The sequence below is a fragment of the Peromyscus californicus genome, unplaced genomic scaffold, assembly GCF_007827085.1.
Source record: "Peromyscus californicus insignis strain IS unplaced genomic scaffold, ASM782708v3 Scaffold_20__1_contigs__length_68692818, whole genome shotgun sequence".
In the NCBI taxonomy this organism is placed as follows: domain Eukaryota; kingdom Metazoa; phylum Chordata; class Mammalia; order Rodentia; family Cricetidae; genus Peromyscus; species Peromyscus californicus.
Genome location: NW_026294503.1, coordinates 64550614 through 64574927, shown reverse-complemented (window position 1 = coordinate 64574927; position 24314 = coordinate 64550614). Strand labels below are relative to the sequence as shown.

The following is a 24314-nucleotide window of genomic DNA, read 5'->3' as shown; positions in this document are numbered from 1 at the left end:
TGGGAGAAGTTGGCTTAGGTGCAGGGAATCCCATTTCAGTTTCTTTCCTTTTGAGCCCCCCCCCCCTTTTTTTTTCCTGTACTGAGTAAAGGATGGAAGACGGAATGCTACTAAAGTTAATAAAATGACCACCCCATCAGCTCCAATGAGAGCGGGTTTCCTGGGCCACCATGCCTTTCTCTAAACGGAACAATCCACATTTCAAAGGAAGTACCAGCTGCGCTCCCCCACTGGGTTCTTTACTGGAAGCTGGCTCCTAGACCCGGGCTAGTTAGTGCGTTTGACAGCTGCGGGGTCCCTCCAGCACCCTGCCAGGCCATTCTCTACTCTCCCTGCTCTAGCTTCCTGCTGGGCCAGATCATTTTCCCTTTTTTAGGGTGGAAGTTGCTCTCACTATGTTCCCAGGCTGATTTTGAATTCACAGGCTAGAGAAATCCATCTGCTGTAACTTCTGAAGGATTTAATGTCATAAGGAACATGTCTTAAATGGGTGGATAACATTTACCTGTTGGCTTGTTCTCTCTAGGGGAGCGATAATAACTGTGTCTTGAGCTTAATTTTCCTGAGATATGAAAATCGAGCGCCCTGGTACAGTAACAGAAAAAAGCATTTGGTCCTGGTGATTCATACCAATAATCCTAGCACTCAGAAAGCTGAAGCAGGAGGATTGCTGCAAGTCTGAGGCCTACCTGAGCTACACGATGAGGTTGAGACCAGCCTCGCCTGCAATGTAAACCCTGTTAAAAAAGCAAAGACAAAAGAAAAGAAAAAACAGCCACCATTATCCACTCAGCGGCTGCTCTCTCTCTCCTGCCTGTTTCCCCACTTCTCCCGTTTTTCCCTTTTACTTGGTTAGTTAAGTTTTTGAGGACACCTACTGGGTGCTAAGGAGTGGTTTAGACACCAGGAATATGGAACACTGCCAGGCGGTGGTGGCACACGCCTGTAATCCCAGCACTTGGGAGGCAGAGCCAGGCGGATCTCTGTAAGTTTGAGGCCAGCATGTTCCACAGAGTGAGTTCCAGGACAGGCACCAAAACTACAGGGAGAAACCCTGTCTCGAAAAAAAGAAAAAAGAAACACATCTTCTTGGGAATTTTCATTCTGGCAGAGGAAATAATGACCAAAAAAAAGTCAGGTAGCGGCTGTCTGTTTAAACCAGCACGAAGAAGATGCAAACAGTAGTTTAGGTGTGGCCCTCTCATCTGGTACTTGTTAAGTAACCCACGTCTGAGATCATGAGCCAAGGAGAGGAAAGATTTGGTCAGCAAGAACAGTATATACAAAGGTCCTGAGGAAAAGCGGTGTTGTTATGTTTGAGGTCTAGAAAGAGGAAGTTCTGCAGAGTCTTGAGGAAGGTTTGAGCTTTTGCACTGAAGAGAAAGGACTTTGGAGAAATGTGCAAAGGACAGACGTGACCCAGCTTAAACTGTTGAGGAGCAAACGCAGAAGCATGGGCAACGATTGTGGGCCTGGAGATATCGCTGGTCAGTAGAATACTCACCTAGCGAGATGAGGCCCTGGGTTCAGTCCCCAGTGCAGAATAAACCAGGTGTAGACGTGCCCACGTGCAATCCCAGGGAGGTGGAAACAGGAGGATGAGAAATTCAAGGTTATTCTCAGCTACATAGTGAGTTCAAGGCCAACCTGGGCTACATGAGACCCTGTCTCAAAGGAAAGAAGGAAGAAAGGAAGGCAGGGAGGAAAGAAAGGAGTCAGTTACTCAATTGTGAGGTGAGTGTGGTAGGACTCACATCTCAGCACTGCTGGGGAGCTAAGGACAGCTACATAGTGAAGAGTTCGAGGCCTGCCTGGGCTATATATTGAGACTGTCTTAAAAAAAGAAACAATGTAATGATTTAGGAAAGAATGATAAAGAGCGCCGGGCAGGCATGATGGGCCACACCTTTCATCCCAAAAGAACAGGACCGCAGAAGTCAAGAGAAGAAAGTGATTCTTTTGTTATCCTCCTGTCTCAGCATCCCAAGTGCTGACGGGGGATGGGTTGCCCTGGGCTTGAAGAGAGCATCTCTGGGAAGAGAGACAGAGTCAGGCAGAGATAAGTTGAGAGCTGACTGTCGTGTTGGCAACAGAAAAGTCAGTGGTCACCTTGTATCCTTTGGAAGAGACTGGACATATTCAGAGTGATATGCAGACCTAGTGCTGTTTGGAAGTGCGGAGAACAAGGCCCAATAGGACTAGGCTCCAAACAGAGCTAGGCACTGTGGTGGCTCTTGCTTACAGCCCCAGCGTTTGAGAGGCTGAGGTAAAAACAGTGCTGTGAGTTTGAAACCAGCCTGGGCTACATAGTGAATTCTGGGCAGCTCTTGGCTAAAGAGAAAGGCTTTGCCTCAAAATAGGGTTCTAGAGAGATGTCTCAGTGGCTCAGAGCACCCGCTGCTCTTGCAGAGGACCAGAGTCAGGCTCCCCACACCCACCTGACAGCTCACAGCCACCTGTAATTCCTGTTAAGGGGGATCCGGTGCCCTCTTCTGGCCTCTATGGCTACTCATACACATGTACATACACAGACACACAGACACACACACAAAGAGACACATAAAGACCTGTAAAAAGGGGAGGGGGCTTTGGGGAGAGAAGGAAAGGGTTCTGACACAGGCCTGCAGTCCCAACACCTGGGAGGTAGAGTCAGGAGGACCTGGGTACCTAACAAGTTCAAGGCCAGTCTAGCTGGGCTATGGGAGACCCTGTCTCACAAACAGAAAAGGATGGAGGTGGTGGTCTGTCACAGCAGATGGCAGAGGCGACGAGAGTCCATCCGAACCTGTTTGGCAGTTGAGGTCGGTGAATGTGAATGGTAGTTAAGGAAGGAGATGGACCAACCATGTCAGCCCATGGTTTGTCTCCCTGAGGGCCCGAGAAGCACAAATAAACCAGTGAGCTGTGCGCTGTGATATAATCAGCTTATAAATTTGAAAAATGTAGGTATTCATTAGTGGGGAATGGGGAAGCGTGGTACAATCGTGCAATGTAATATTTGTTCTCTGTGGTTGAGATTTTGTATGTGTGACATATACGTGTCACATGCCTGAAATCTCAGCATTTAGGCAGAAGCAAGAAGAGATCTGCGCTGCATAGAAAGACCTATCTCTAAAAAAAGGAAGAAAGGGGCTGGAGAGATGGCTCAGAGGTTAAGAGCACTGACTTCTCTTCCAGAGGTCCTGAGTCCAATTCCCAGCAACCACACGGTGGTTCACAACCATCTGTAATGAGATCTGGTGCCCTCTTCTGACCTGCAGTCATACATGCTGTGTACATAATAAATAAATCTTTAAAAAAAAAAAGCGACCATTTTGGAGCTGTCTTAGTTTTGAAATTGTTCTTGAATTAATTAAGATGATGCTCTCCTATTCTTCGTCTAAGCGAGTGTGGTGAGTACACCTGTAGCCTTAGTACTTAGGAGGCTGTGGCAGGAGGAGCAGGGATTGGAGACCTGTTTACAAAGTGAGGCATTGTCTCAAAACAAAAAGTCCAGCTGGAAAGATAGGTGAGCAATTCAGAGTATGTATTGCTCTTGTAGAGGACTGGGTTGGATTCCCAGCACCCACACCGGGCAGTTCACAATTACCTCTAACTTCAGATCCAAGGCCTCTTGGCCTCTGAGGGCACTAGCACTCACATGCACATAACTATACTCAGACCACACACATATACATAACTAAAAATAATAGCGAGTATACACATGCACATACTCCCTTTATCAAGCTTCTGACTTCATGTCATACAGAGCTCTGAAAACATTTCTTAAAGCTGGGAGCTGGTCAGACGGCTCAGCAGTTAAGGACGGTTATGGCTGCTCCTTCAGAGGACCCAGGTTCAGTTCCCAACACCCACATAGCAGCTCACAACGGTCTGTAGCTCCAGCTCCAGGGGTTTAGACACCCTAACACAGACACATGCAGGCAAAATACCAATGCACATTAAAAAAAAAAAATTCTCACCTTTAATCCCAGCACTCAGGAGGCAGAGCCAGGCGGATCTCTGAGTTCGAGGCCAGCCTGGTCTACAGAGCAAGTTCCAGGACAGGCACCAAAACTACACAGGGAAACCCTGTCTCAAAAAACCAAAAATAAAAAAAATAAAAAAACCCTCAAAGCCATGGAGTGTTATGAAGTAAACTACTCATATTTATATTCATAAAATATTTATTCATATTTACCAGCTTTTCACTAATGACAGAGCTGCTTTTCCTCTCTCAGGACAGAGAGAAATGTTGACGTACGTATGTGAAGTGACTGCCCTTGCTTAGCAAGTCCCTACACTTTACCATGAAGAGAAGTCAATGCGTTTCCCCCGTGACCATAGTGAAATTGGCTGCATGATAGCCCGAATTCCCAGAAATGTACTTACTGTTTCTCCACCCAAGACATGGGAGCGCAAACTCTAACCCCACCATTGCTCACATTCTCAGGTCCTTCTCGAGCTCAGACTGTACCTTCTCGAGATGTATGCCATGTGCACCCAGCCATGTGGACACCCAGCCAGGCACCCAGATTCCAGTTCCTGTTTTTTTCATTTGACGTGTGTTAGGTCTCAAACCCGGGACAAATGGCTGAGGTGCCTATAAACATATCAATGCCCACGCTGCCTGCAGGTCTCTCAGCGTGGCCAGTGCCTGCCATACCCCACCTCCTACCCTACGCTCTGCACCCCGGAGTCTGCATTGGGTTTTCCTTCCCCTAGCTTCTCTGATTCCTTTATAACCCAGCCATTTTGGCTGCACCTGCCCTCTTGGCCACCTCTCTTGGTTCCTGCTCTCCTGGCCTCCTGGCCACCTCTCTTGGTTCCTGCTCTCCTGGCCTCCTGGCCACCTCTCTTGGTTCCTGCTCTCCTGGCCTCTTGGCTTCTGGCTCTCCCCTCTCTGCTCCCCACACTGGTTCAGTTTGTCAATCCTATTCAGTCTGGTCTCTTCCCCATGGCTCTGCCTGTCCCTGTGCTCTCCCTTACATCAGCCCCTGAGGAGCAGTCACAAACCCCTTTTATTTCCTTCTTTAATTCACCATGGAGGTTTACCAAACAGTCCCGGCAGGCTTTGTGTTACATTGTTTCTGACAGGGTCTTCCTTGCTCGGTAGCCCAAACTCCTGGCTTTGCTTTTGCTTCAGCCCTTCCAGTTGCTGGAATCACTCCTGTAACCACTGTGCCTGGCTCCTCCCCCTGCATCATCCAGTTATCTTTTTATTTACTGCTTTTTAAGATATAGGTTCCTGGCTGGCTTTGACTCACAGACTCAGCTCTCCTCAGCCTCCCAAATTCCAGGATTACAAGCCTTAGCCACCATGCCCAGCTTCATCCTGCTTGTTTGTTTGTTTGTTTTTGAAACCATGTTCCATGTAGCCAAGGCTGGCCTTAGATTCCCTAAGTAGCTGAAGATGATCTCCAACTCTCCCAATCCTCCTGCCTCAGCCTCTGCCAAGTGCTGGTGTTACAGGTGTGCGCCACTACACTCAACCCTCTGTCTTTCAAAATGACCTCCCTGAGGAGATTTCCACACGATGGCTCATCGACCCACCTCTTCATCTTACAGATAGGAGAGGAAGAGAGATTTATCCATGGTTATATATCTGGAAGGGACTCAGTTCTGGCTCATCAAAGTCAGATGGTCTCGCAGGAGGGACCCTATGTCATACCTCTGTGTGATTTATTACCCAAGTCTCCAGCTTGCCGAGTGGAGTGGATCCGGTGCAAGGGACTCTTTGGAGAAAGGAGGCTGTGGAAGTGTAATGACCATTGTGGCTCTTGACAACTGGAGCCTTTGTGACTCTGTGCTGCTTTGACAGGAATGGCAGCAACTAGGACTTTGCCTTAATCTGTGCCACTTACCCCACCTCAGAGTGTGAGCAGAAAGAATAATGCTGTAGCCCAGGCTCAGGATCCCAGGGATGGCTGGTCACTGCGGTTGTTCATAAGTGTAGAGAGCCACGGTAATTTTTTGTTTATTTATTACTGTGTTTACATGTGTGTCCTGGGGATTGATCCCGGGCCTCACACATGCTGGAAAAGCATATTCCACATATTTATTATAAAAGGAGAGCACAAATGCCATAAATCCTTCTCTGGGGAGAGGGCGAAGTGCTTGCCCTGCAGACATGGGCATCCGAAATCTCCAGACCCCATGTTTAAAACATCAGCTGGAGATAGTAGCTAGCACTCATGTAATCCCAACTCCGGGGAGGTGGAGACAGGAGGATTCCTGGAGTTCAGTGTCCAGCTAGCCAGCCTAGCCTACTTGGTGAGTTCCAGGGCAGGGAGAGACTGTCCTTAGAAAAAAGTTAGACAGTACCTGAGGAATGACACTTCTGGTCTACACATGAACAGACACGTGTGTGCACACAAACATGCGTGCACATAAGTAAATAAGCTGTAACACCTTGATAACTCCTAGACTACTTTTCTTTCCTTTTTTTTTTTTTTAAGATTTATTTCTCTATTATGTATACAGTGTTCTGCCCACATGTGTCCCTGCACACCAGAAGAGGGCACCAGATCTGATTACAGGTGGTTGTGAGCCACCATGTGGTTGCTGGGAATTGAACTCAGGACCTTTGGAAGAACAGGCAGTGCTCTTAACCACTGAGCCATCTCTCCAGCCCTAGACTACTTTTCTATGCTCATAATTATAATATTCAGTCATATTGTAAAATGGAATCTTCATGACTTACAATTTGCTTTTTTTTTAAATTGAAAAGCATCTTTCTATGTCAGTAAAAATACAATGATCCATGATACACATCTGAAAAAAGTAGTGTCCAGTCACCAAAGGAGATGCAGCTCTACCTGGCAGGGCTCCCATGAAGGTCTGTAGGGCAGATGCAGGCAGGGACCGTGAAGACTCATCTCGTCTGTGGCAGGAGGTAATAACTCTGAGGATGCCGCTGGCAGGTGAAGCACTAGCTTTGGGGGACATTTTCCATTTGTTTTTATCTTTTATCTGTGCTGTGCAGGCAAATCTTAAACTCCTGCCTCAGCCTTCCAAACAAGTAACTGGGAAAGTGGGATTTGTGCCATCATACCTGACAGGAGCTGGTTTTTCCTCTCTCAACTTAAGCCTTTTGTGTTTCCTCTGCTTCTGATCCATGCTTGCAGCCTCCAGCCAGGGTTTAAATCAGCAGTTCTTCTGTAACTCTGTTTGTCCAACAGCTCCTCCGTGAAGTGTGGTTCTCAGTGTTCAGAAGTGCGCTAGACCTAATTCCCAATATAGCTGCTAATCCCACTAATTCCCTGACGTCTTTCTGTCCTACGTCACTTGTCCTTTCTTTCCTAGTTGAAATCCTGAGGTGTCCCAGGCAGAGGAATGGAGAGTAAGAAGGTCCTGGAGGTTGGTGGTATTTGGTTCATTTAGGACTCTCAAGGCACACGATGCTTAAGACATGTTTCCACTATTATTCTATCGCATCGCCTACAATTTACAGATTGTTTTCCAATCTGTTCTATCATTTTTGACCCGAGTGAAAGTGAACCCTCTTAGGTATGTGTGTAAATGAATGTGTCCTTTGAGTGTCAGAGGGTAGCAGTTCTCTTTTCTTATGGGGCCCATGTGTTTCTCAACCACAGGACCTGTAAAATAGTGAATTTTCTAAGATGGCTACAAAGTAGATATAGATAAGTAGTGGAGAAGGGAAAGATTAGATTATCATGCAGAAATAAACTCTGAGAGCTAGGACTGCGGCTCAGTGGTAGAGCATTTGCTAGCCATGCACAAGGTCCCTCTTTAACTGATACAGGAGCCTGGAAAGAAAATATTTATATGTGTGTAAATTCTGTCAGCTATATACTAATACCACCCATTAAAAAAACCTGTAAATTTCTAGATGTTATAGATAGATCCAGTCCTCCATGATGCTTTCCATAATTATAATTGGAATTGCATAGGTACAGCGTCATCGTGGTTTCTTTTGTAAGAAAAAATTCCTAGCGTACTTCCTCCTGTACTTTTGTGGCATAGGGGGTGAACTTTTATTCAACAGAGTTACAATGTTGAACTTTATTCAATAAAGTTACAATGTTGACGGTACGTAGCGATTTGTTTCTTCTTCTTGCTTCCCCGTACGTAGCGATTTGTTTCTTCTTCTTGCTTCCCCCGTGAGTCTTGGGAGGAAAAAAGTCTCTCCAATGCAACTACCATGAGATCTAGGCTGTCCTTGCTGCTCGCTTTGTCCTTATAAGGTTATCCTGTTTTACCACTTCCTGCTTCAGCTCCTGACTTTTCCCTCTTCCCCCTCCGGGCCCTGGGTGGATGCTCGCTCCTGTGGCCGGGCAGTAACTGTTCACAGCTGTCTGAACAGGCGGTAGACCAGGCGCAGCCTGGAGTTTTAACTTTCATTTTACAGAGAAGCATGTTTGGCTGTTGCAGCAGGCAAGTTATAACTGGCACTTATTTCTTGTTCCTCTAGAACACGGAGAATCTCCCCCAGCACTTCAGAAGAGGGACCCTGTCTGTGTTAAAGAAGAAGTGGGAGAACCCGGCGGTCGGGGCAGAGTCCCACATAGACACCCTGCCAAACAGCAGCCGTGAGGCCGGGCACAGTGTGGACCACCCTCCCGCCCAAGTGACGGAGGGCTCTGCTGCTGGACCCAGGGCAGACCAGGAAGAGCAAACCCAGCCCAAACCAAGATTTGGATCTCGTCAGGAAGCCGTTACTCAGTGTCGGTATCCCCGCTCAGACGACAGCCTGGATCTTAAAGCCCAGGCCACGGAAAGTCAAAACATGGAAAATTGTCTGGGAGATTCCAGGCATGAAGTGGAGAAATCTGAAATGAGTGAAAACACAGAAGCTTCGGGCAAAATAGAGAAATACAATGTTCCACTGAACAGACTAAAGATGATGTTTGAGAAAGGCGAACACACTCAAACCAAGGTAAGAGCCAGGAGGGCTGAGATAAGCTCACTGCGGAAAACCTAGAGTACTAACCGTTCTACTAACGAAGGCTGATTGTCTGTCTAGTCAGCTGGAGTAGAATGTGTGCTCAGTCTGTCTTTTGATTCGAGTTGCGTTAGTAAAAGTCTCACATGAACACGGGTGCTGAGATTTGAGAGTCCCCGGTCTAGTTTCATGCTAGATCTAGCTCATTCTGGGATTCAGGTTGGTACCTAAAAATGAAGAGAGCTGGATACTGAGAGGATTGTGTGCTCTCGTACACTTACCCTTTTTATTTGTCTTCCTGTGTCTTTTGTCATTTGTAGCCTTGGGGGTGAAATTGCTGTCTGAATGGCTGTCTGCGCGGACACAGCTGCAGCCTGAGCGTTAAGGCCTGAGTTTAGCATTTAGACTGAGGCTTGGTTGTCTCAGTGCTAGCTGAATCCCTTCTCTTCTCAACCTTCCTCATCTGTGCCTCCCAACAAATGTTTTTTATCAGCTCAACTCCTCTCCCAGGGAAAATCAGTGCTAAGAGCCCAGCTAGTGTAGCTTTTGGGAGTTTTGACTTGCAAATGCACAGGGTTGCATTTTCCTGCATCTGCTAATGAAATTTGATCCTTCATGTGGATTGCACACAAGTCCCCAGAGGGAATTACTTAACTAGAAAATGAGTTGCATATGCTGGTGCCTTACAGTGCGATCCAGGGGCTGCAGAGCTGGTCAGTTTTTCCAGTTTTCTCATACTTTCCTACATATCTGGCATTGTGTACGGGATGGTTTTTTATAACAGTCCTCATAATGAAATAAACATATCTGACGGGTAGCAAAGCCATCATATACTCTAGATTTCAACTATGTGGGAAAGCTGTCTTTTCTTAACCAGATAGTTGGCCCGAATCCCTGTATTGGTGAAGTAAGAGTGTAAGGCATTCCTTCTGAGATGAAGCAAATAGCTAGCTCATCCTCTAGTCCTGGGTTGTGTCTGGGGTGGTACCGTCAGTTCCTTCCAGTAACTCCCTACAACTGCTGCCTCCCGGCCCAGGAGAGGTCTTGAGTGGAGACCATCTTGGAATGCTAGGAAGAATTTTTAAGGTTTTGGGGTTTTTTTTTTTTCTGTGTGTTCATTTTAACTCTGCTTTAACACTGGAACAATTGGCAAGAGCTGTAACCACAAAGCAGTTTTATGACATTTCTTAAACTCCCCTCTCAACTTTTTTAGTTCCCTGCGCCTGCCAACTCCTTCTTTCCCCTTTATGGTCTTAATAAAAAATGTTTTTTATTTAAATGGGAAGAAGAATTGTAAATGGAAGGAAAAAAATGTAAGACATCTTAACTGGAGAGGAAGGGGCTTTGTTGTGACTCAAAGCTCCATTGTAAGTCTTCTCCCAGACCCTGCCGGGTGGGACGTCTGATGTCATGCAGCACACACAATGTGGGTTCAGTGGAAAGGGCTTGTGCGTGTCGGAACTGGCCCAAGGTAGGAAACGATTGGGGCAGCAGCAAACAAAAATGCTGATCATGTGTAAGACTATGGGGAGAGTTTTTTCTCGTAAATGTCTGGTGAGAGATGGGTCGGGACAAGTCTGTTTAAAGAAAGAGTCCGAGTAGAGAGGAAACCGCTCTACAAAGAATGACCCTTCACTGAGCACGGCGACCCATGACTCATCTTAGCACTCTGGGAGGCTGAGGCAAGCTGAGCTGGGTACCCTGTGTCATTCCCCTGACTCTGCCTAAGAAGGGAAGGGAAGGGCGGGAGGAGGGCGGGAAAGAGATCCTGCCGCTTCCGTGTTGATGTTACACAGCCTCATGGCTGAACTCACTGGAGAATGGTTGTGAGAGTTACCTGGGCTTGTTTAGGTCTGGGTATTTGTGTGTGTGCCTTTCTTATTTCCTAAATTAAATAGTCCTTTGTCCCTTGGTTTTATAACTGTTTCAGAATAAGTATAATTATCCATATAGGAAACATCAGTTACTTTAAAAAGTTTTGTCCAGGGCTGAGACTAGCTCTGTGCATGCGTTTGCCTAGCATTCACAGGGCCTCTGGATTCAGTCTCTAGAGCCACTCCCTCCCCTGTACACACACACACTCACACATATACACACTCAAACGAACCACTTACTCCCCTACACACACATACACACACACTCAAAAGAACCACTCACTCCCCTACACATACACACACACACACACACACACACACACTCAAAATGTTTTGTTTTGGTGTGTGTGTGTGTGTGTGTGTGTGTGTGTGTGTGTGTGTGTGTATGTGTGTGTGTGTGTGTTTGGGTGTTTAAGAGAGGGTCTCATTGTGTAGCCCTAGCTGGCTCTGGAACTCACTTCGTACACTAAACTGGCCTCGAACTTACAGAGAGCCCCCTGTCTCTGCCTCCCTAAGGCTAGGATTCAAGGCTCACAGCCCTGTGCCTGGCTGTTTAGTCCAATATTTCAATCAAACTGTTAGGAAAGCTTCGTCTACGTTTAGGTTGAAGAATAACCAACCTGTCTGCAGTTAGACGGTGCTTATGCTGGCACAGTGTCACCTGCAGAAGGTCTGGGCCAAAAAGCTCCGTGTCTGGGGATTTGGAAGTCTGAGAAGCACACTAGACCCCCTTCAGGAGGAAGACTATTGAAGTATCGCTCAGAACCTGCCAATTAATAACAACTAGTGACAGATGAAGTTGTGATACTTCTGTCCTGCAATTCCAGCACTCAAGAGTTTTAGGCCAGCCTGGGCTATAGAGTGAATCTGCCTACAGCCTGGACTATATAGTGAAACCCAGTCTTTTTTTTTTTTTTTTGGAGATAGATCAGGCTGACCTCAAACTCACAAAGATTCGCCACTGGGTGCTAGAATTAAAGGTGTGGACCACCACTGCCCAGCTGAGACCCAGTCTTAAACTAAGCCAAATCCTAGAAATGATGACCATGTTTTTTTTTAGTTTCATGTAACAGTGACGTGTAATAGCATATATGTGCTGCAGTGGCATGAGACCTTTGAGAGAACAGAGCACCAGACTAGAGCCTGACTTTACCTGTACCAACTCTACAGCCCGCACTAAAGAAACAGTTGAGCTGAGCGGTGGTGGCACACGCCTTTAATCCCAGCACAGAGGCAGGCGGATCTCTGAGTTCGAGACCAGCCTGGCCTACAGAGTGAGTTCCAGGACAGGCACCAAAACTACACAGAGAAACCCTGTCTCATCTCGAAAAAAAAAGAAAAAGAAAAAAGAAACAGTTTATACATGGCTTCTTGTGGATGGTGGTGGGTTGATTTATTTTGTGTGTAGTGTTTTGCCTGCATATATGTCTGTGTACCGTGTGCATGCCCATGGAGGTCAGAAGAAAACACCAGGTCCAAATCCCCCCTGGAACTGGAGTTATAGATGGTGTGAACTGTAGCTAGAGTTTTCCTGCCTGGCCCACAGTCAGGACAAATCTCTATCACCTGCCAGTCCCACAGCCACTCAGACCCGACCAAGTAAACACAGAGACTTATATTGATTACAAACTGTGTGGCCGTGGCAGGCTTCTTGCTAACTGTTCTTATATCTTAAATTAATCCATTTCTATAAATCTATTCCTTGCCACATGGCTCGTGGCTTACCGGCATCTTCACATGCTGCTTGTCATGGTGACAGCTAGTAGTGTCTTCCTGCCTCCTTCCTGTTCTCTCAATTCTCCTCTCTGTTAGTCCCGCCTATACTTCCTGCCTGGCCGCTGGCCAATCAGTGTTTTATTTATTGACCAATCAGAGCACATACAGACCATCCCACAGCAGTGAACCATTATATGGATGCTAGGAATCAAACCCAAGAGTTTTGTTGTTGCTTTTTTTTTTAAATATTTATTTATTATGTATACAATGTTCTGTCTGCATGTATACCTACATGCCAGAAGAGGGCACCAAATTTCATTATAGATGGTCGTGAGCCACCCTGTGGGTGCTGGGTGCTGGGAATTGAACTCAGGACCTCTGAGGAGCAGCCAGGACTCTTAACCTCTGGGCCATCTCTCCAGCCCCCTTGTTGTTGCTGTTTTGTGTTGTTTTGAGGCAGGGTCTTAGGTAGCCCAGGCTGGCTCTTTATCCTCCTGCTTCCTTCCAAGTGCTGGGATTACTGGTCTATCACCACACCTGCTTTCATACACCTAATTAATCTAACTCTTTACTGAGTTACTACGTCACCCGTAGCTTAAAGCTTATATATAGTTTGAAAGTGTAGGACTGTTATAACTGATTTCTCACTGTAGCTGAACGTTTCTTGTAAAAGACACATCTGTATAAATTAAATTCGATGATTAATGGCTCATGTAACCCTTCAGTCTTTTGTGGTGAGATTATAACGGATCTAGATATAAAGGTGTCCCTTGAGCAATTCTGATACTTCTCACTGTTTCTTCCCGAATGGCTGTTGTCAGTATATCAGCGGTCTGTCATCTTCTAATCTGTTTTGTGCCGACTAACTGCTTCCTGCTCCAGCCAGTCTGATTTCAGTCAGACATGTTGAAACTCAGTGTCAAGACTGGAACGTTACATAAGCCTTTGTGGGGCAAAGACACACCACGTGCAAACCAGGGACCGGCGTCTGTGCTTCCTGTGTAGGGCTCACTCCTGACCGGACGGACAGTGGATGCGCAGAGATGCCCATCTCCACTGGCCTCCAGATGCTGCCATGCAGACCCTAGAACTGCTCAGGAACCTCTAGGGTTATTCTCTCCGGTTTCCTGCCCTCGGTTGGGAGATCATAACCACAGCTTTACACATGGAGACAGCTGAAGTTCGAGAAGTTAGTGGGTATGCCTGATGTCATGTGACTAATCTCAGAACAAGGACTGAACTTGTGTAGGAGCATTCTATCGTACGACACGAGCTCCATGGATATTAGAACTGGTTACTGTTCAGACACAGATGGCTGTAGCCCTGCCTGTCTCTGACATCTCTGGAAATTGGAGTGAACTGAAGATCGTACAATAGTGGTATCCTCACATACGCTCTCTATTCCTTATCCTCTCCCCCCCCCCCCCGCCCAGACAAGATTTCTTTGTGTAGCCCTGGCTGTCCTGGATCTCGCTCTGTAGACCAGGCTGGATTCGAACTCACAGAGATCCGCCTGCATCTGCCTCCCAGTGCTGGGATTAAAGGGATGCACTACCACCGCCTAGCATATAATTGGGTTTTGTGTAGCTTTAGTCACTACATAACTCCCTGTTTTGTGGTCTTTATCTTATTTTAGTTTATTTTTGTTTCGTCTTTGTTACATAGACCTAAGTGTATATCTTCCTAGTCCCCGCACTTCCCCTTTTATGGGGTCTATTTCATGCTGTGTAATCACTTCCCAATAATTAGATTCTATCTCTGAGCATCTTGGCAAAAATATTTTGTTTTAAATCATTTCTGTGATATGTACTGTCTTTAGAGGACACGCTTTTCTGGATGTTTTCAGCGTGTCCTGGAGGACTGTACTATGTCAGAACTACCACTGTCTGAGCACATAACCCCGCAAGCTCCATCAGCTGCTGCTTTTGTAGGATTCTGAACTATTCTTTGTCTTTGTGTGTACGTATTTGCCTGCATGTATGTGTACCATATGGGTGCCTGGTGTCCATGGAGGTCAGACGAGGGTGTCAGAATCCCTGGACCTGGAGTTACATATGATTGTGAGCCACCATGTGGCTGCTGGCCACGGAACCCAGGTCCTCTGGAAGGGCAGGCAGCAAGTGCTCCTAACTGCTGAGCCATCTCTCCAGCCCCCAGGTTTTTAACTACTGAATTAGCCTACTAGATATGAAGCATCACTTTTTTCTTTTTTTTTTTTTTCTTTTTTTTTTTGGCTTATGGTAAGGCTAACAATTTTTATGGAACACTTAGAAATACAGAAAATGTAGAGACATTCTGTATTTGGTGATAAATGCTTCTCTTAGTTAGGGTTTCTATTGCTGTGATAAACACCAGGACCAAAGGCAGCTTGGAGAGGAGAGGGTTTATTTCACTCACACTTCCGGGTAACAGTCCATGACTGAAGGAAGTCAGGACAGGAACTCAAGCAGGGCAGGACCCTGGAGGCAGGAACTGATGCAGAGCCCATGGAGGGTGCTGCTTACTGGCTTGCTTCCTGTGGCTTGCTCAGCCTGCTTTTTTATAGAACCCAGAACCACCATCCCAGGGGTGGCCCCACCCACCATGGACTGGGCCCTCCCCCATTGATCATCATTTAAGAAAACACACCACAGGCTTTCCCATAGGTCAATCGATTGGGGGGGCATTTTCTCAGTTGAGAGTCCCTTTTCTCAAATGACTCTTGTCTGTGTCAAGTTGACATAAAACTGGCCAGCACATCCTCCTGTGTGCATTTTTTTTTTTATATGAACGAACCATTTTGTTCAGAGTCCCTGAAGAAGAAAAAAAAATTTTTTTTTTTTTTTTGGTTTTTCGAGACAGGGTTTCTCTGTGTAGCTTTGCGCCTTTCCTGGAACTCACTTGGTAGACCAGGCTGGCCTCGAACTCACAGAGATCCGCCTGGCTCTGCCTCCCGAGTGCTGGGATTAAAGGCGTGCGCCACCACCGCCCGGCTTTTTTTTTTTTTTGAGACAGGGTTTCTCTGTGTAATTTTGGTGCCTGTCCTGGATCTCGCTCTGTAGACCAGGCTGGCCTCGAACTCACGGAGATCTGCCAGGCTCTATCTCCCGAGTGCTGGGATTAAAGGCATGCACCACCACTGCCCCGCCAAAGAAAAATTTTTTATCACTTAATACTTTGAGAAATTAAGAGATTTTATTTATACCCCACAATTTCTATACACAGTTCTGCAAAAATCCCATTTCTCCCTAAAGCCTACCCTTCCTCCATCCTTGACTTTTAGGAAATATGAGAGCGTCCAAAGGAAGAGTCCAAGTGAAGAGGGTGGAAGGCAGTGAAGCGGTCAGATAAGGAACTCTGCATAAATGCTGCCGAGAGTCTCCTCTTTTGGAGAGGAGACAGGATCTCATGCCGCCTAGGCTGGTCTCAAAATCTGTCCTTCAGCTCCTGATCCTCCTACTCCACTGCCCAGAAGCTAGGGTCACAGGCATGCACCACAATACCTGGCTTGAGAGTCAGCATTTGCCATGGCACATGCTTTTCATCCTAGCACTCTAGAGGTAGAGCAGGCAAATCTTTGTGAGTTCAAGACCAGCCTGGTCCACATAGTTCCAGGACCCTCTCTTGAAAAAAAACAAAAGGAAGCTGGGCATGCCTTTGATTCCTGCACTCAGGAGGCAGAGGCAGGTGACTCTCCATGAGTTTGAGGCCACCCTGGTCTACAGAGCAAGTTCCGAGACAGCCAGGGCTACACAGAGAAACCCCATCTCATCAACCTTTTTGGTACTTTTGTTTTGAGACCAGGTCTCACTGATCTCACTGGACCTGGAACTCCATTCACCAATTGGCAGACTGGCTGGTCATCAGGTCCAGTGATCCACCTATCTGTCCACGCTAGCAATCGGGCTACACCCATGCATTGTCATACCCGGTTTATCATAGGTGCTGGGGATCCCAGCTCAGGCCTTTACACTTGTACAGCAAGCACTTCCATCTGACTGAACGTGGTGACTCACGCCTATAACCCCAGTAATCGAGAGGCTGAGGCAGGAGGATTGCCATGAGTTCAGGCACACCTGAGCCTTGGAGAGAAAAGAATTTTCCTGATAATAAGGGTTGATGAGATAGGAAATCTGCTTTGTTAATCATTTAGAACCTAATTTCCTTTTCCTTTCCTTTTCTTTCTTTCTTTTTCTTTTTTTTTTTTTTTTTTAATTCTAGGAAAAAATATTCTACAGACTCCTGGCAAAAAGCCCCAAGTGCCTACTCTCTTATTGGTGTATGTCAGTATATTTGATGAATTCACAGAAAGTACTTAAGAGGCATTCACACAAGGCATGTCACAAGTCAGCTAACAGGGAAGGGGAACTTGCAGGGTGGGGTAAGCCAAGCCTTGGGAAATTCCACAAAGCCTTAAAATCAAATGTCTTGGCTTTTCTGTGCTTGGCAGGGTGGGGCATTCCTGGAGTGTCCATGTGTCCAAGCAAAAAATTTTGGAATGATATCTAAATCTGTTGCAGAGGTGTGTGTGTGTGTGTGTGTGTGTGTGTGTGTGTGTGTGTGTGTGTGTGAGAGACACTACAGGACACACACTTGGTTTTTTGTTCTGTTTGGGCTTTTTTTCTCCCTTACATCCTGGAGAAATGCTGCTTCTCCCTGCCCTGAAATGGGCTCTAGATCTCGCATTCTGGTCTGAAGGTGAAAGTGATAACCTGAGCCCTACCTGGGCCCTCGGGCAGCTGCCTCCTCAGAGCCACATTCTTCCTCAGAACTGATTCCCAGTTTCCCACAGCGCAGGCTAGCCTTGAGCTCCTGCCTTGGCTTCCCAAGGATCTGAATTCTAATCCTGTTCCACCAGACCAGTATTTCTAAGGCTCCCAGAGTTTTCTTTTGTTGTGTTTTAGGTTTGGCTGTTTGGTAGCGGGTATTGTTTTGGTTTGGGCTTTTGGTTTTGTTGTGAGATTCAGTCATCTTACCCCTTGTCTTGGCCAGCTGGATCCTCCTGCCTCAGAGGACGGCCCCTCATTCTTCGGGAGCTATCGTCTTGTTTCATTGTTTGTTTACTTTATGGTTTTCATATAATACTCTGGGGCGGGGTTGGGGGTGGGGCACGAACCGTAGCACCTGTGTGGAAGTCGGGGAACGATCACAACAGTCAGTTCCCTTATTCCAAGTTGACCCAACTCATCACTGGGCCTGGTGGCAAGAGCCTTCATCTCTGGAACCACCTCACCGCTTCTGGGGCTGCCCGGTGAGCTTCGGGAACCACCTGTCGCCACCACCCCATGTATAGTTTAAAAAAAAATGGATTCTGGGGAGCTCAGGCCTTCCTGTCTGTCAAGCAAACACACCACTAGCTGAGTTATCATCCTAAACTGTTTTATGTTGCTTAAGGCAGGCTCTCACTAACCCAGGCTGGCCTCAGATTTGCTATGTGGCTGAGGGTGACCTTGAACTCCCAACCCTCCTGCCTTCACCTCCCATGTGCTGAAAACAGAGGCCTGTTGTGCTGCTGTACCCATATTTTAGGGTCTCACTATGTTGCTGACCTGAACCTGGCTATGTAAAAGCGGATGACCTTGGGGTTGGGGATTTAGGTCAGTGGTAGAGCACTTGCCTAGCAAGCCCTGGGTTCGGTCCTCAGCTCCGGGGGAGGGGGGAGGGGGGAGGCATGCATGTGCCACATTACTAAAAAAGAAGCCGGGCAGTGGTGGCACATGCCTTTAATCCCAGCACTCGGGAGGCAGAGGCAGGCGGATCTCTGTGAGTTCGAGGCCAGCCTGGTCTACAGAGTGAGATCCAGGACAGCTAGGGCTACACAGAGAAACCCTGTCTTGAAAAAATAAATAAATAAATAAAAGTAAGTAGAACCTGATCACATTGTATTCTATATATGTATACGTGTGTGTGTGTGTGTGTGTGTGTGTGTGTGTGTGTGTGTGTGTGTGTGTGTATTAGAAAACACTTGCTTTAAAACAATAACTATGTAGGGTCAAGATGGCAGGCACCGCAGGTGAGAGCATCAGCTGGCCGACTTGATGATAAGTCCAGATCCCTGGAATCCACAGTGGCAGAACTGTCTTAGTCAGGGTTCTAGTGCTGTGAAGAGACCCCACGACCACGGCAACTCTTATAAAGGAAAACATTCAACTGGGGCTGGCTTACAGTTCAGAGGTTTAGTCATTATCGTCACGGCAGCATGCAGGAGCTGAGAGTTCTACATCTGGAACGTGAGGCAGCAGGAAGAGACAGGGAGCCTGGCTTGAGCTTCTGAGACCTCACAGCCCACCCCTGGTGACACACCCACTCCAGCAAGGCCACACCTCCTATTAGTGCCACTCCCTTTGGGTCTATGGGGGCCATTTCCTTTCAAACTACCACGAGAAACAACTCCTGAGAATTGTCCTGACCTCTACATGTACACTGCAGGTCATGTGTGCATGTGCTGCACACACACACAGACACACAGACACACAGACACACACACACACACACACACTATAAGATAGGGATTTTGTTTTGTTTTATATTTAAAGAAGAATATATAACCCACAATTCAGGCAGGAGGATCACAAGGCCAAGCTCAGCCTGGTCTATATGAGATCCTATCTCATCCTCTAGGTACCTGAATATAAAGGGAGGGAGGCGGGAGGGAGAGAGGAAGGAAGGAGGGAGGGAGAAAGGCCACAGAGCTCATTTTCTTTTAGTTTGAGATGTGTTTGTAATTTCCAGGGTTTCTCCTTTTTGATTCCCCAGAATACCAATTTCTGAATTGATCTTATAGCATAGTAACACTTGAACTCTTGGAATTTGAGCAATCACTGTTAATTTCCTGCCACGGTCCCAAATAAATGCTAGTTTATTTTGGCTCTCTCACTTAGACCCCCCTCCTCCAGCACCAGGCTAGGTTGCCGCAGCAACACTTGGCCTTTGCAGGACGAGAAATATGGATAGAGCGTCTCCGCCAGACCCTGACTCCCGCCTCGGCTGTCAGCTTTCCACTCTCCCAGAGCCAGAAATAGTGAGCCACATAAGTCATACAGATGTAGTTGATGTGAGTGGACCTGACCCGAGTAAGATGTGACGACATTAGGGTTTTATTTGTGTGGTTTTATGAAACAAGGTCTTCCTTTATAGCCCATTTGGAACCCAGGGCAGCCCTTCTCCCGTAGTCTCCCAGGCGCTGGGATTACAGGTATGAGTCACCACTCCCATCTTTATTTTGGTTTTTACTAGAAATATATTATTACAGGATAATTAGGGCTAGAAAGGAATAAATTGTTTTAAAGACATAGTAAATTTTTGAAGTCAGTTAGCTCATCGTGTTTAAGAGTTTAATAACTTTTATTATTAGGGATTATTAATAAGAAACAAACAAATGATGAAATCTCCGTTCATACAAAGGAGCACACAGAGAAATCAGCAAGGCAATGCTTTTGTAAAAAGGGTGCAGTGGAGCTAACACACACCAGGCCAAGATGGCTCCTGTCCTTTATCCCTGTGGTGGTTGGTGAGGGTGTCTCATACCATTGGTGGGAACTCAACCTCATAGGCAGCCGGGATTGGCTAACTGATGGCCCTTGCCTGGCTAACAACTTTTGATTTTAAGAAAGAAGTTTCTCACGTATTGAACTCAAAGTGTTCAGCAGCAGAGCACTTACCTAGGATATTTTAGACCCTGCATTTGATCCTCATCCTGGAAGAAGGCGAGCGCGGGGTGGGAGTGGGGGGGATGGAGGATGGAGGATGGAGGGGGGGGGCGGGGGAAGAAATGTCTCCTACCTCCTGATACACTGCCTTCCACCTAATTCCTACTTCTAGTTGTCTGGAAACATATTTGAATGAGAGGTTCTGGCTGGAGGCTGTTATTACAGAATGAGATATTCCTCATCTACTGTGTTTGGGAATATTCTATAAAACTAAGTGGCTTTTTCTTGAGTATATTTCTAGTCCTAAAATTGTAATTTAAAACTGTATATATTTTGGTTTTTATGAAGCAGGATCTCCTACAGCCTCATATATTTGCACAATCTGGCCTTGAATTCCTGATCCCCCTGCCTCTCCTCCACTCTAGGATTAATTACAGGTGTGTGCCACTACACTTAACCTAATTTGTAACTATAACTAAAGGTCTATCCAAAATATAAGACACCAAGTGTTAGGATTTCAAGAATCACAAAATACTTTATTCAAAAAAAATCTGTGCCCAGTGTCTACAGCATAGCTCAGTAATGTACAGCACTTGCCTGGTGTGTCCAAGTCCCCAGGTTCAATCCCTGGCACCGAAGAAACAAATTATGCTACAGTCTCTAGGCGGTGCTGCTGCTGTTAATCCCAGCACTCAGGAGGCAAAGGCAGGTGGATCTCTGAGTTCTAGGCCAGCCTGGGCTACAGAGCGAGTTCCAGGATAGCCAGGGCTGTTACACAAAGAAACCCTGTCTCAAAAATGAGTGAATGAATGAATGAATGAATGAATGAATGAATGGATGAATGAATGAATAAATAAATAAATAAATAGTGCTACAATCTACAAATCCTGGAAGTGTGTGAGTGCAAAGGCATGGTTTCCCTCCGTGGGCTTATGCCAGTGGGAGGACAGTTACCACACTCTACCAAGTTGTAACAAAATATGGCTGGGCGCCTCAGAAGGAGGAGCTGTATGTGTCCAGAAGCAAGTGACAGTCTTTTGGGTTTGTTGTTGTTGAGACAGGGTTTCTCTGTAGCTTTTGGGGCCTGTCCTGGAACTTGCTCTGTAGACCAGGCTAGCCTTGAACTCACAGAGATCTGCCTGCCTCTGCCTCCCTACTGCTGGGTTAAAGGTATGTGCCACCACCACCTGGCTGACACTGAGTCTTGAAGGAATAGCAATTGCTAGAGAGAAGGACAAGCATGATATGGGTAGAGGGAGCCTCATTTATCATGCCATGGTCCTCAGAGCAGTTTGAGGTCCCTGAAGGATAAAGGATGTGTCACAGAATACCCGGAGAGGAGGCTGGGTGGGCACTGACCTGCCCAGGAGGTCATCTGGATCGCACTGATATTCACTGCAGTGATATTCAAGGGTGACTGGGAATTCTGAAAGAATTTTGAACAGGAGAGTTCAGGGAGATGCAGATTTTAGAATAACTACTTTTTATTGGTTGGGATATTGGCAGCCTCGCAAAGACTGGATTAGAATGTGGAAAAAGAACCAATTAAGCGGAGAATGGGATGTTAAGGAGTCAATGATGAAGACTGCCAAGGCAGCGACAGCGGGGTGCAGTGAGACAGAGGGGTGCTGCAGGTTTAAGGGACATGTCATTGTCACCTAAGATGTGGGGACTCTCCTCCAGCGATTGTTTATATTTTAGTGCTGATGTGTAAGCTGGCTGGGCGCTGGTCAGTAGCCATGAGCTCTGTTTATATAAAGTCACTTACTTGTCCGTGAGCATCTGTGAACATATACTGCTTGACATTTAAAATATTCTGACCTTCTGGATTTTGTTAGTGAAGGAGTTTCAAGTGTTACATCAGTATTTCCCATCTTCTGAACAGAGTCTTTGGACCCAAAGCCGAAATGCAGGTGGAAGGCGGACCTCTGAAAACAGCTGCTCCCTGGATGACTTGGAAATAAGTAAGTAGAGAGTGTGTGAAGCCCTCCAAGAAGCAACCAAGTCACAGCGAACCTTTTGCAGTCAAAACCTGTGCTGCTAAAGGGAGAATGGCCATGGCAGAGAGAAGTCTGTGTGTCACCTACAAGCCACTCCCAGCTGTTCTGCTCCCCCCCCCCTGCAACCCCTGGAGCTGAGGCCTGAACCCAGAGCCTTGCGCTCTACCACTGAGCTAAATCCCCAACCCCCTGTTCTGCTCTCTGTTAGCTTTCCTGATTTTTGTTTTTGTCATTTGTTTGAAACAAGGTCTCTAGCCCAGGCTGGCCTAGAGATCCCTATGTAGCCAAGGTTGGCCTTGAACTTCTGACCCTCTAGTCTGATTCCCCAGTTCTGGGATTGCAGACATGAGCATACCATGCCCAGTGTGCTCTCGCTGCATTTTTCAAGCCTTTTTTTTTTTTTTAAGATTTACTTATTATGTATCCGGTGTTTCCGGCTGCAGTGCAGACCAGAAGAAGGCACCTGAATGAGCCGCCGTGTGGGTGCTGGGAATTGAACTCAGGACCTCTGGAAGAGCAGCCAGTGCTCTTAACCTCTGAGCCATCTCTCCTGACCCCTTTTGTTGCATTTTTAATCCATCCTTGGGTACATCTGAGGGGTGACAGGTGATGTGCTACAGATACTTTGACTCCACAATTATCTGGAACAGGAGGACTTCCATAGACGGATGGAATCCCTGACCAAGATTGGTTGTCCCAGAGCTGGGGGTGTAGCTTTGAGGTAGTCTGGGTGCTTATTATAAACAAAACAAAAAATTTCATTCACAGCACAGAAAATAAGTGAACAAAAATACTAATATGTGTGTTTGAATGTGTGTGAATGCGTGTGTGTATAAATGTACATTTATGGTAAAAGGCACTCTGTTAGGAAAGTGAGTTAAAATTAACTATGAAAGACACTTCTATTTCTGATTTTCTTTTTGTGTGTGTATGCTTTTGATTGTTACTTTGGGTTTTTTGTTTTTGTTTTTTTTTTAAACAGGGTCTCCCTCTGTAGTCCCAGTTGACCTTGAGTGTGTAGCTCTACTCCCCCATGCCCCCCAGTGCTGGGATCACAGACAAGGCCCACACCTGACCTTTCTGGTACTTCTAATAGAAAAAGTTATGCATTAGATTACAGTCACCCACCCAAGACTTGGAATCCCCTTGTATCCCCTAACAAAGTGTTTTATTTTCACATCTCCAGGTCATTTGTCATCCTCCCCATTCAACTTGGAGAAGAATGAGAGTAAGCGGAGTGTGGAGCTCCCACGCCTCTCGGAAACCTCCATAAAGGATCGCATGGCCAAGTACCAGGCTGCCGTGTCCAAGCAGAGCAGCTCAGCCAGCCACGCAGTATGTGTCCTGTGCTGTTTGGGTTTTTTTGTTTGGGTGTTTTTTGGGTTTTTGTTTGTTTGTTTGTTTGTTTGTTGGGTTTTGTTTTGTTTTTTGAGACAGGGTTTCTCTGTGTAGCTCTGGCTGTCCTGGAACTCTCTCTGTAGACCAGGCTGGCTTCAAACTCACAGAGATCCGCCTGCCTCTGCCTCCCAAGTGCTAGGATTAAAGGTGTGCACTTATACCATTCCTTTTTGGAGACAGGGTTTCTCTGTGCAGTTTTGGTGCCTGTCCTGGATCTCTCTCTGTAGACCAGGCTGGCCTTGAACTCACAGAGATCCTCCTGGCTCTGCTGGGATTCAAGGTGTGTGCCACCACCACCTGGCTACACCATTCTTATTTGCTCCTCCAGGCAGCCATCATGAGTGCTGCAACCAGGAAATGTCTCCTGGGCCCTGACCTCTGACCCTGGCCAGTCCCCCCTCCCCCCTTTGTTAACATACGTTTTCCAGTCTTGATTTTGCTCCCCCAGCTGATGCATACATATCCACACCTCACTGGTTTTCTGTGATGTTACCAGGAGTGATATCAAGACTCTTCCTGGCTCGTCTACTGAACTTTTTCATTGTCACTGATAAAAAAAATCAGAATCTTATTAGCTTTAATAGGAACATCTATTGTGAGTTTCTTTTTGGTTTCGTGGTGGGAGCTTAGGGTTGAACTCAGGCCTTTGCACACGCTAGGCAAGCGTGCTACACTGGGTTATATCTTCTACCCAGATTTCCTTTTTCAAGAGAATAATGGGAAATATAAAAAACATTAAGTGCATTGAACATTGATGTAGTTCTGTTAGGTTTTTCATTGATATATTGCTCACATAACATAAAATCGCCATTCT

General features: G+C 46.5%; 1 protein-coding gene across 2 annotated transcripts in view; it reads left to right on the top strand.

Moving 5' to 3' along the window:
• Lima1 (LIM domain and actin binding 1) overlaps positions 1 to 24314 on the top strand; it is a 107397-nt gene that overhangs the window by 58679 nt on the left and 24404 nt on the right. For both annotated transcript variants that reach the window (XM_052748948.1, XM_052748947.1), the window contains exons 4-6: positions 8414 to 8878; positions 21988 to 22066; positions 23289 to 23437. In XM_052748948.1, coding sequence (XP_052604908.1) covers positions 8414 to 8878; positions 21988 to 22066; positions 23289 to 23437 — 693 coding nt within the window. The remainder of the gene's footprint in view (positions 1 to 8413; positions 8879 to 21987; positions 22067 to 23288; positions 23438 to 24314) is intronic.